Source organism: Pelodiscus sinensis, chromosome 9 (assembly GCF_049634645.1).
Source record: "Pelodiscus sinensis isolate JC-2024 chromosome 9, ASM4963464v1, whole genome shotgun sequence".
NCBI lineage: Eukaryota > Metazoa > Chordata > Testudines > Trionychidae > Pelodiscus > Pelodiscus sinensis.
The window spans coordinates 7,649,498-7,662,688 of NC_134719.1; the positions used below are offsets into that span (position 1 = coordinate 7,649,498).

The window sequence follows — 13,191 nt, forward strand, 5'->3', positions numbered from 1 at the left end:
ATTATTGTTTCAGAAAAATGGCTGAATCTTTTGATATGCATAACATTAATTTATAGCTAACAAAGTGTGCTGAGGTTGAAAGGGCTGGAAAAAAAGATTTCTTCATCCCTTGTTCAATTTTGTTAACCCCTGAAGAGACCTTACATAAAAATCTGCATTACAAATGAAACTTTAATATTCAGTATATTTGGGGAACAGAACATATGATGATGTACTATTATGCAGTATTTTGATGATAGTGAATTTGCTCTAGTAGTTCAGTTTCAGTTACATTAATTTAGAAAATTTGTTCTACAAACCACTTTAATCTTTGGTAGTTTTTGCTAAGCTAAAAATGTTTTTAAAACTATTGTGTGTAAGAGAAATCCTCTACAGCCATTTAAAGTATCCGTAGTAGAGATTAATTGAATTCGGTATTCACTCTGTGAGTAGGTAGGGTTCTTTTATTTTAAATGTTTTTTCTGTTTGTATGATCCATTTTATATCTACATTATTTAAAAGCTTAATATATGTCCTACATTGTACTGTTTGTTTAGGCTGTGAATGGAGGTTTTTGTGCATATTTTAAAGAAATTTTAAAACGTACATAATACCCTTTATGAGAGTAACAGTTCTGAGTTAATATTTGTACTTTAAAAAAAGCCTTTTCACAAAATGGTAATTATATATTTGGGGAGTGGGTATTTCATAAAACCATTTCTTATTTTCTGCAGTGGAGAAGTTAGTGGGCATATATCATGGCCCATACTTGCATTCTCTGCAGCGTTTACCTTCCTATCTGTTCTGAAATAGAAATATTTATGATAGATGTTTTTAAAAAATATTTTCTTTTAACTGTGCACATAAAAGATAAGACTAAATGATTTAAATATCAATATTAGAGATTAAAGTCGGTAGGTTTTGATTAAACGTTAATCCCAGGTCAAATGTAAAAACAGGATGCTATGCCCTGTTTTCTTCGCTGCTATGTATAAAATCAACAAATCCCTCAAATAGTTTTCTTTTGAAGAAGAGGGGGAAAATAAATGTCTCCTAAGTATCTTATTTCAATAAAGTTAAGGTAGTGGAAAGTTTATGAAATATTGCTCTTTATAATTGGTGGCTTGATGCTTTGTCTGTGGAAGCAAGCAAAGGAAAAGTGAGTGTGTTTATTACAAAGTTTAAAGCACGTTTTTTATTATGGCTGAAAAATAACTTATTTAAATGCCCTGTCTTATTCATTACTTCCCGCAAATAATGAAGTGAGATACGTGTATAATTATAAAATATTACCATTATTCTGGTAAAGTGTACTGCTAAGTACATATGTTATATTTTAAGCGTAATGAAAATAATATCAAACTTGCCTTTAAATTTTGTTTCTTACTGCAAAAAGAAAAAAATCTTGATTATTAAAATCAATAGTACCTGAGCATAAATGCAGTTAAAATGCACATTAAAGTGCTTTTGTCATATCTTTAAGCCTAGGGGCAGATCATTAAATATGCATTTCTCCGGAAAGCAACTGTCGAGAAAGATAAGGTGGTTAAAATACTCCAGACCTCAAAGCCACACATATGAGAGGTAAGAGGTTGTAGTCATTGAAGCATGGCTGAGGTATGGCACCTCCACATGGAGGTTTATAAACTAGACGTGGCCTGTTACTGTACTTCTGGGGTCGGGAGGGGTAAAAATATATGTATATGTGTTGTTTTTTTTCAACTGGGCCTTAATTACTAGACACAAGCAGCAGTTCAGAAATCTGGTCTCTGTTGTTGTAGAGGTCACCAAATCATTAACATTGTCAATCTGGCAGTAGCTAATTTCAATAGCACCTGATGTTGCAACGCCTCCTTTAGTTTCCCTAGCCAATCAGATCCTGGCTTCAGCTGACAGATGGTCCCATAAATGGATGTAAAAAGGAGAAGCTGCAAGCCAATTTCAGGAAGGCTCTGTTCAGTTGTTCTTATCTACATCCTAGAAGCGGGGGGCTTCAACACAGTGCGTTTTTTTTTTTTATTCTTTTGCTGCACAAAACATCGGCACTGTGCTTTGTGGATCTTTTTTTTTTTTTTTAAATAATAAAATCCCTGAAACCTTAGCAAATCTTTAGAAGAGTTCAAGCTTTTCAAGACCCAATATTTGCCATTAAGAATGGTTATGGTAGGTATTAGTAGATTTAAAATCTGTTTATAGTAGTTGTATAGATAGATAACATAGATTTTCCCCACATCTTCACCTTTATCAGTCTGTTTTCACGAGCTTAGTTGCTATGACTGGTTTGTTTCTACATTATGTATCTCTGTCTCTCTCTCTTTCTCTTTTTTTCCTCTCTCTGTTTCTCTCCCTCTCTCCCTATTTAATTCCTGCGTATCCTTTAATAAAGGATGTACTTTGTCATTTTAAAGATCATTGTTATTTCTCTCGGAATAAAGAAAAACGTGATTTTATAACATAAGGCGTGTGGCTAACTGAAATGCTGAAAAAGAGGGGGTTGTTTTGGGCGTAGAGGTAATTAATATCCACATTCACATGTTGGAAATACAAATGCAAAGCAGAATCCTTGGGAAAAAAAGCTTCAAGCCTGGTAATTTTGTTTTGGTGGACTGCGCAGCAGGTATGGTAATTTTTGAGAGTGATTTATATGAGCTTCAGTAAATGCTGCATATTGTATTTCAAAGAGTTTCCTGTCATGACCTCATAAAAAGAGGAGGAGGCTTGTATGTGTTGCAGCGCCTAGTATATGTCGATTTTGTTGCATCGTTGGGCAGCAGTCCTGTAAGAAGGAATGTCAGCTTTTACATAACGTTCTTTTTGCTTTTGACACTGTAAGGGGCTGCAAGGGTCCATCTTTGTGATCACAGATGGAGTGGAATGGCTTGAAAATGGTAAGTGAATGCTGAGAGACTGTTCATAGGTTTCGTACAGCTTCTGTGCCTCATGAATTCCTTTTGTTCAGGATAGCAGGTTGTGAGTCATAAGTAAAATTACAGGTCATTGTTTATTTTTATGAGGATCTCTCTCTATATTTTAACGTATCGAAGTGTGGTGACACTACACGCTGATTCCATTGAACGTTGCATTTCAGTCAAGCAAGGATGGTCTCTGCTGACAGTCACAGTGTCATTGTACTGTATGCCCATCGGATCAGCCAGCAGCTCATGTATTTTCATCATCATTTGTGTTACATGAGTGGTAAATTAAATCCAGATCTAATAACTACGTGTAAAAATCAGGTGCTTTGTTTCTTTACAAGCTAATACGATAGTGAAGCAGAATGGTGGTGTGTGTGTGTGGAGGGGGGGTGTTCTGTGTTTTAAATATTGAAGGAAGTCTAAGCCTCCATTTATGTAAAAATAGTATTTCTATTTTTAGAGTATTCTTTTGGCAGAGAAATCCGAAACTACTCAACTCATTCCTCCTTTATGTTTTCCTTACAGATTGTGCAAAATGGCATGATCAAATACAACTATTACAGACTTTGAATTTCACAGAGAACTGCTATTCAGGGGAAGAAAAATCTTCAAAATTCAAATCACTCTTGCTAGTTTTGTTTCAATTAAACATTATGCAGACTTTCACTTCGGATATTTATTATAACTGGGGAACAAAGCTCCGGTCTTTTCACATTCTTATAGGATTGTCTTTGTCTAGCTGCTTGTTTTGATGGGTGTAAAACAAATAAGATTAGACTGAGCAGCCGAACTGAAAGCGATAGCTGGGAGGAAAAGCCAATGAAAGGTTGCCGGGGAAACGAGCATAGGGGGAAGCTGAGTGGGGGAGCAGGTGGCAATCATGTGGGAATACTGCAAACAGTGTTTAAAAAAAAAATCAGGGGCTACCTCGATTATCTTTGCTGTTCTTTGTGGCAGTCACAACTTTAATTATTCTTTATAAATAGGTGTTAATTACATTTCTGGATCAGGCTTACAGTGATTTCTAGAAATCTATTTTTGAGCATCTGTTCTTTCTTTACAAATGAGAGTTATCTTTTTTTCTGCTGTGAAATTGTATGTGCAAAAAACAGCAAGAAATCCTTCAAAGCAGTATTTTAGAAAAATGTAAATCATATTGAATGAAGTTGACAGAGGTATAATAGTAAACTCCCACAGTTGATAGCTTCTGCAAATCATTTCTTAGAATTTTCCAGCAAATGTCCCTATGAGAATAGAAGGTAGTATGAATTTACCCTAAGCGGTGATTTTGTGTTAAGTGATATTGGTATTTTTACATATTCAGATGGTTCTATGGCAGAATAATCAGTTCAAGGGAGTTCATCATATCTTGCAGTTTGTGCGCTAAGCAGAAATTTCCTGAAATGAAGCTGTACTCCTCTTCTTTGCTAGCCTCACCTCTCCCTGCTATAACCCTATCCACTTTCAATTTCAAGCTGAGTATGCTGGCTTTAGGTTTTAAAGAAAACCTATATCTTTTGCTAGTTATTATGGTCACTCATGGTCTAGGGCACACAATAATGTGGAATAGCAAAGGTGCATCTTTAAACAAGCTTGTGGGTGCCGGAAGTGTTTAAAAAGCGTAGTAGACTGGTAGGTGATAGAAGTTAGCGTAAAGGATATAAAAAAATGTGGTTGTCCAGAAAGCGTTCATCTGTCACACATCAGGAGGTACAAGAGATGTGTACCAAGAGCACAGAACACACTCTGTATTTTTTTTTTAGTTTATTCCTTCATTTTATATTTAATTACTTAAAACATTTAAATTTAATGAGACCATGTTAGGAAATTTAAAAGGAAAATATGAGAAATTACATCTGTCTTTTAATTTTCCTCTCAAGTGATGCTTCTGCTGCAGTCTTTTTCTGTAGAGAAGTAATTGAATGACCCTCTGAAAACTGCACAGCTTTTTGCTGTAGGCGAAGAAAAATCATAAGGGTGTATATGTAACATATATAGTGTGCTTGAGTGCATGCGTACAAATGAACTATGTACAAGAATATATAGATGAGAAATTAAAATTTTTTATTCTGTTCCCAAAATATTGTTACTACATTCTAAAGCTGTTAGATTTGATTATGAGAATAAATTTAAAAGGCTTTGATTGTAGACAGAAGCACTTTTTTGAGGATCACCAGCAGTTAATGTAGTTACATTTTTGTTCAATTTGCTATTTTTATAATGTGTTTTCTGACACGTGTTTCTGCCAGTGTTCTTTCTCTTTCTTTGTCTTAAGATTATATTGATGAACACAGCCTGCCTGCATGATAATGTCGTTCTCTTCTTTCACGTAGTAGACCCTGAAATAGGAAAATAGCTGTTAGATTAATGGAATATCATGTAAGATTGCCAAATATAAAATAGCAAGAAGAAAACCATAGAACATGAAACCTTAATTTTAAAACAAAAATTGGAGAATACATAGCTTTCTTTAAACATCGTCATTTTTGTGAAATAGTAATCTGGCTGAAAAGATGGGATTTTTACATTCAGATATAGAAGGAACAGAAACAACAGCCACCAGTTTATAATTCTTCCTATTTCTATGCACCTTACTAATCAAGTTTCCATGTTAGATACAGATATGCTCTTCCACTGTTGACTGGCTAGGGTAACCTCCTATGCTTTCCTTATATTTATTAATTTTACCTTTGTGAGCTTTCTCAAATGAAAAAAACCCAGTTATTATTGACAAAGGAAGGTTAAAATGCACTGCAAAGTATTCATTTGAAAATTCCATTTTAATGGATGTGAAATAGTCTTGACCATCTAGACTTGGTCATGTTAAATATATGATTCATATTGGAAAAAATCAGGTTGTCTCAGAAAAGTTGAATATTTTTAGTCTTAGAAATTTTTTTGAAGGAATGTCTTTGAGGTTACATTACATTCTCAAGTCTTCCCTAGTTAGTATGCTGCTGGGAATGTTCATTAAATGAAGGTTATTTTCTGCACATGACAGACATACTACTTGTACATTATCTTGAGATGGACATTGGTTCTAGATTGTCTATGAAATAAGTTATTAGTACTTCTCATGTTCTGGTAGGGGAATTTGTTGTATATCTTGATAATTTGCACTTTCCGAAAATTTCAGCAAACATCCCAGGCAAGAAATGGACAGCGATAGAGAATATTATATATATTTATGTGGAGATTCACAGATCTTGACAAATCCTCTTGTCTGATTCAGCAAGCTGTGGCCACCAGACAACTAATTTACATGCCTGGACGTGTTAAAATGTACATTTGTTTGTCTGTGGGACAGCTGACTGGATACACTCGGATGCACTGGCAAATACTGCATTGCAGTATTTTTTTCAATGTCATTGGGGTTTTTGGGGAGAAGGGGCACAAGCAATCTTATTGTAAGCAGGTCAATGTTAAAAAGCCTTGCACCTTTGATGATAGGCCATACTTCACAAAATTTGCTAATGTAAGAAAGGAAAGTCACCCCTCCCCCTTTGGTTACTCTTTCCCAAATAGATGGAAAGAGAGATGAGTGTGTGTGTAGATATACATGCGTGTTTGCATGTGTGTATTGTCACACCTTATTTGTACAAGAGAGTGTAAAAAACATCCCAGGATTTTTATGAGACGGGAGAAGGCATTCTCTAAATGTAAAATATAGTACAGTTTGTTCATATGGTGCAATGGCCCATAGTTAACTGTTAAGCTGTGACTTCTGACACCTTAAAGGGTTTAACTGTGGTGCATATTTTATCTTGCTAAAGTATTAACTCAAGATGAGAACATTGTTTCTATTCAACAAGTATAGTATGTTTAGTCCTAGTAAAATTAGTTTACTATTTATGTATACTCAGCCTTTGTAGCTGAGTGTTTTAACTGCTGAAATGACGCACAGGAGCGGTAGTGAGGAAAGGGGGTATTCAAATACTTTTTGCTTTCTTTTGTTCCCTTATTTCAAATGGCCCATCTTTACTTTCTGATATCCTGGAGTATTTAGGTGCACAGCCCTTTAATAGGTCACTAGCATTACAACTAGATGGTGGGGGGGGGGGGGGGGGAGATGTCTCTGTGTGTCACAGACAGTAATTGTCTAAAATTAGCCATCTAGAAAATCAAGAAAAGGAAAGAAAAGATTTCAGGAAAGAGAATGAGGCACAAACATATGAAACTGCACCATGCTAGTCTGAGAAATAATGAGTGACAAATCTGAATTAATGTAGTGCAGTGATGCCCATTAATTTCTCAGAACCTTGACTTTGCAGGTTTGTTACATACTTTGTTGTTCACACCTTTAATTATACACAGTTTTGGATAGTAACTTACTGCACCAAGAGATGAGACCTTTTGTTTGTTGTTTACATAATTAAGTATTCAGACAGAGTGTTCACAATAGCTTAAGAATATTAGTGTTAGCAGTTGGGCTTATAATAAGAATATGCTTTTAATTTTCATAACCGCTTGATACTGTCTTATTGTAACATTTACTGTATTTGCATACATTCATAAAGAATTAGCTCTGTGGTACTGGTGTTAGGTTTATTTTTCTCTAATGACAATCTGTGTTTGCCCTAGCCATTTTAGAACTTTCATGCATATCTTTTCTGTGGGGCCCCTCAAAGCAAAGAAGAAGCTAAAAGGCATTCTTACCCATTGTTCTGCTTCCGATTGTGACTTGCTCAAAGATTTTCTCCCCAGTGAAGGTAATCTATAAGAACCAGGAAATGCTGAGAACCAGGGAGAAATCCTTATTTAAATTGGATAAACAGACAGTGAGACTGTTGAAGAAATAAGGTCAGCTAAACATGTGTGAGTGCTCTTTCTGGAAACACTCTGCAGCTACACAGTAAAATGCAAGTCGGTCTTTGATGATATTTAGAGTGGTGATATACTGTATATAAAATGCTGTAGTACTCCTTTGTTGCTAAGGCACACACAGTTGTCAGACATTCTGGTTTGATGGAAAAAACAATGTCTTTGTATTTTATTCTTTTTAATTTTTTTGAATTTTATGTTAAGTCGTTTACATTGCTAGTAAACATCTTCTAAGATGCCACTGGTACTTTTTCATTGTTGAGGGACATGCACTGGTTCTATATCATGAAAGACTTGGAAACAGTGTCATGGCATTTCAGCACTTATAAATCTTGATAATAAAGGAAGTGCTGTGTTTGGTTTGGAACAGATGCAAATGAATGTTGAAGTTCTATGCAATGAAGTTCTATGTAAAAAGCTTTCCTGTTCACCAAAGTGATTTTGAACGTGGGCAGTGATGCCTCTGGAGGCGTTCCAATAGCAAAAGTCCTATAATTCCAGTCATTTCACAGCATCGTGAGTGAATTTATTGAATGATGGAAGACAACTCGAACACCTTCCGCTAGTGCTAGCTGTTTCAGAGGGAGCTGATCAAAATGTTGAACTATCTCACCCAGTGTGTAGAGACCTAGAAATTTGCTAGCAAAGCAGTTAATTAAATTGTACTGTTTAATAGCTATGGTCTTTAAATGTTGGCCTATGGTGTGTTGATACTTATTTTAAAATAGTCTGTTTTTCTAAGCAGCCAATCAGAGACTCTTACTGTTTCTTTCTAGGTTGCACATGAAAAACAACAGACAGACTTGAACTTTTTAAGATGTCTCTGAAGACTTAGCAGTAGGAAATAGTGTTATAATGGTAAATTACAGCAGCAAATGATATTTAAAAGCATCTGAAGCTGGATGGTGGATGAAAGATATTTGTCCTTATTTTCTTAATGAAACTTTCTTTATTACAATACTTTTAAGTAGAAAAAGACTACAATTCCCACAATTTATCATTTTAATAATAACTGATGCATCCTGTAATATCATGTTTAAAAGCACTCAGCGAGAATATAAAGTTCTGGGAATTGTAGTCTTTAATATTAATTATCCACGTTACAGCATGACAATACAGACAATACAAATCCCCAAAGTTCATTTTTTTCTGTAATGCCAAAACAAAAATGAAATTTGTGACTGTCGGAATTACTTTCCTTACAGTAATCGTTCTTAACAGCCACTTTCCCTCATATTTATTTTTTGTGCCGGAAAAGTGACTCATCTTCAATTCAGTATGTGTAGGTTAGGTTTATTTAAGAATCACTAAACTTTAGACATTCTTGTTTATGGTCATTTTTGTTCAGTGAGCAGTTTGATTCTAAACCTGTGTTTATAACGTTGGAAATGAACCTGATTAAAATGCACTGTAATTCTGATTTCAAACATGTATAGAAAAATGCAGTCAAAATACTAATCAATTGCAGTACTTGATATATATAACAAAGGGTTTACTTCTATTCCTTTTATGTCAATACCAAAATTCCCGTGGACATCTGTGTTTCAGGATCAGGTCCTAAAATGCTCACAATGGTCACTGTATAAGAAGACCATATTTATCTAATTCCTATATTGTAGTGAAGTGCTAACACTTTATAATGTACTTAGAATAGAAAATGATTTTAAGTTTTCAGATACCTGCATTGTTCATTTGTTGAAATTTTTTATTGCAGTTTTTGTATTTATCTTTTGCTATTGGTAATCCTTGACTTTTTACTGCTAATCAGTAACTTCCTTGCTCTACTTTGTCCAACATAGACTTCAAGCACCTTTCGGCACCTGTCTTATTAATTCTGTAAACCATCCTGAATACTCTTTACATTACAGAAAGAAGCTTGTATATACATATATATTTCATAAATAATATTGTTTGTAGATATTTTGGTTTTAAATGAAGTTCCTGGCAGTACATGTGTAGGGAAGATTTATTTTAGCAGAATGCATGAATGCTTGAAACTCTTTCTGATGTGTGTGTGCCAGCTACGCTGTGGCAATATTGCTGTTAATTTCCTTCCTGTATGAACAGCTGTTCCAGGAAATTATCTCTTTGCTTGATATGGAAGGTCCTGGAAAATTCCATACAGAGTTACTGTAGTGGTTGCAGCAGTTCTTAATATGACCAATGATGGAAACTTAACTCTTTAATCTGCAGAATAATTTATTCTTCTGTAAAATAGCTGGGGCAGGACAAACTTAATATTTTCTGCAATTTCTTATACTCGGAGATTTCCTGAGTGCATTTCAGAATTGGACATTGTATTTGATAATTCATAGATCACAGTTTATATTTAACTGTAAGCACACTAATCCAAGAAGAAAAGTATATTTTTTAGAATTCTCTTTTATTGTCAGTACTTGTCATTACCTAGCTACTGAAGAAAATATTCATATGTTAAGACATTTATTTAAAGAAAAGGGGTGAGGATGGGGTTAATGGCCATCAATTCATCTTTTGCTGTGTTTAAATTTATAATGGTTTATTTGTGATTATCAACATTTGGAACATCATTTGGAACATTAATGCACAACCATTTTTGTCATGCAGGAACCAACGTTTTCTATAATTTTCCACTGGCTTAGATGCTGGTATGATGATGTTTATTCTCAGCAGGCAGAGATGGAAAATATTTTTAAGTGATGCCATGCCACTTCCTACATTGCCATGACTTGTTTTCCTTTTTCCCACATGGGTGAAACACGCTGGCGCAGGCTTTGTAAACAGCTTCAAATAGTCCACCTGGCTGCACCTGAAGGGTCATGTGACTCTTGCGCAATGTATAGGTCTTGCCCATTTGTGGCACATTGCTGATATTCGTAGCCAAAGGAAAGGAGCCTGGCATTGGGCTTTTGAGCTTTCTATGACATGTAAAAATATGTCACTGTTAAAAAAATATTTTCCATCTCTGCCTGCTTGGGGTACATGGCATCCTCATGTTCAGTACGTTGCTTTCTGATGTGATATCCTATGCGGTTACGGTACCAAGCAGAAACTGCTTCTGATGGCCACAGCATTACTTTATTTTTATAGACATTTTTATGGGCACAATGGTTTCTTTTGATTGGGAGTGGATAGGCAGGTGGACAGAACATTAGGATGTATTTAATTAGATTCCCCTTCTAGTCGATCAGGTGGCAGCAGTGACTGTTCTTTTCCATATGCATCTAGCCTCACCCTTTCCCTTGGATGTGCATTTGCCACTTTGATTAATGCTTTTGTCACCTTTAGAGGGGATTCCTGACATGTGCTTCACATACAGCTACACCATAAATCCATTTGGAGGCTGCAGATTACTCAGGGACAGTAGCCTATTGCACAAGAGTATTCCACCGTGAAGGAGAGGCTGGTGTCCTGTGAACTGCACTGGGTGCCTGTTGGCTTCCACATAGATCTTGCATGTTGTCTTTGACCTAAAGGACCTGGGCCCCTTCGTCTCTCTGAGGCTATGCCTCTTTCTTACAGGTGACCTCAACAGAGGTTCAGATGGAGTCCTTTTAGTGTCCTTTTAGGAGCCTCCCCTGCAGTCTTTGTTCCTGAGATTTGCTCAGCTTTGAACTTTACTTTTCCCCATAGTTTGAAGTAGTTTGAATGAATTAAGCTTCAGGGTGTACTGCTGTCTGGTGGCTATCTGTAGAATCATAGATTTTAAAGTCAGAAGGAATCATGATTATTTAGCCTGAACTGTAGGGGATAGGGAAGTATGTGCCACTCTGTTGTCTCTAGTTAATGACATATTACATTAAATGTCAAGGTTGCTTAGAGCCCAGCATAGGATTTCTTTTGTGTGTGTGATTTTTCAAATGTAAATACATTAAATTTCTTCTCCTTGAAGTGTTTCACAATCCAATGGATTTAAATTCGTTTAATTGAATGTACAGTATAGAAATTTCATCTATAATATAGATCATAAGAATGAACCTAGATGTAAGGGATATATACATATAATGGGTATTTCTAGTGCTTTTGCCACCAGATAGTCCTCAGATAATCAATCAGTTTTTGATTATCAGTATGTGACCCTTTGCTTTGCATTAGCTTCAGTATTCTCTATACAGAATTTCATCAACATCAGCATGGAACAAGATCCTAGCCTTACGGATTAGTTATGAAAGGGTGTTAAAAGGAAGCATATTCCTACTCTAGAGCTAATCCAACAGGTATAGGTGTCCATAATACTGAGTAAGTAAAAGTACTGCCTATTCAGGACAAGCCCAGTTTCCTGATGGAAGAGATGTGAATTACATTGCATGAGACCATGTCCTATTTGCCTAGGTCTGCACCTCTTAGTAGTATCTGTTTAAATGTTCTTGCAAGAGGGGGAAAAAAAGGTCACACATCTTCTAAGGTTCTCTAGATGTAGTTATTGCAATGTTTTCATTAAGGCTTTGTTGAAACTAAAATTTAGACTAGGTTGACAGAACAGGTGCTGTGCCTGTGTGGCTAAGCCATCATTTTGTGCATTATGTAGGCCTCCTTGTAAATGAAACACCTCAGGGTAGTTTTCAAAAATGCCTATGTGACTTAAAAGCCCACATCCTACTGAAATGGAGGTAGGTGCCTAAATCACAACAGTGCTATTGAAAAATTTTACCCTGTGTTTGTAAACCTTGGTATTAACGTTACAAGCAGATGTTCTTAGTAAGATGATGCTAATGGACAAAGCCGGTTATGGCACCCGTCTCCCTAGTTCAGTGGTTCAGATATTTGTCTAGTGAACTAAGGATTACAAGTTCAAATCTTGCTGGTGTGTAGGTAGCAGTTTCTGTCTGGTCTTTTTCAATACTTAGTCCCATGATGAGCACAGGGAACTGGACTTGATGACCTCTCAAGGTCCCTTCTACTCCTATGATTCCCTGCTGAGCCTTGTGTTCTTTGTTGGCCTTTGGCTAGTACATACCTCTCCAAATTTTTAAAACCCAAACCATATAGCTGTATAATATGGACTTCTCTGTCTAAACTTATGGGTTGGAAAAGACTTTAGGTGATTCTCAAAAGGAAAAGTCTCGGCTTGACAAAGCCCTGGCTGTGTTGATTTAGTTGGGATTGGTCCTGCCTAGAGCAGGGGGCTGGACTTGATGACCTTCTGTGGTCTTTTCCAACTCTATGGTTCTATGATTCTATGGAAAAAAAGCAATTTAAAAATGTGGGACCACAGTGATGCTATGTCAGTCTTTGCCAGTTGGGAACCTGGCCTCATTATATATACTTGTAAATAATACGGGCCTATGCATGAGCAAAGATGAATGTGTACTCAAACCATAATGAAAAATCAGTAACTTAAATTAAAAAAAACTCTCAGGAAACTGCACTAATAGGTAAAGATTAAGAATCAAATGCATACGGTCTCAGGATTAAAAAAAACAACTAAAGATTTCCTTCCCTGTGTTTTTGTATATTTTTAGGCTGTAAGCACTTCAGAGTGGAGACCTGTCTTGTG

At 35.8% G+C, this 13,191-nt stretch overlaps 1 protein-coding gene across 7 annotated transcripts in view; it reads left to right on the forward strand.

The window, feature by feature from the left end:
• Positions 1 to 13,191, forward strand: part of ELAVL4 (ELAV like RNA binding protein 4) — a 122,773-nt gene that overhangs the window by 37,708 nt on the left and 71,874 nt on the right. Inside the window, exon 1 of one of the 7 annotated variants that reach the window (XM_014575180.3) lies at positions 1,910 to 2,142. The exons of 5 other annotated variants lie outside the window; for them this stretch is intronic. In XM_014575180.3, coding sequence (XP_014430666.1) covers positions 2,134 to 2,142 — 9 coding nt within the window. In that variant the 5' untranslated portion in view covers positions 1,910 to 2,133. Of the gene's footprint in view, positions 1 to 1,909; positions 2,143 to 2,720; positions 2,868 to 13,191 lie in introns of those variants that run through there. One more of the 7 variants, XM_014575178.3, reaches the window with a different exon arrangement.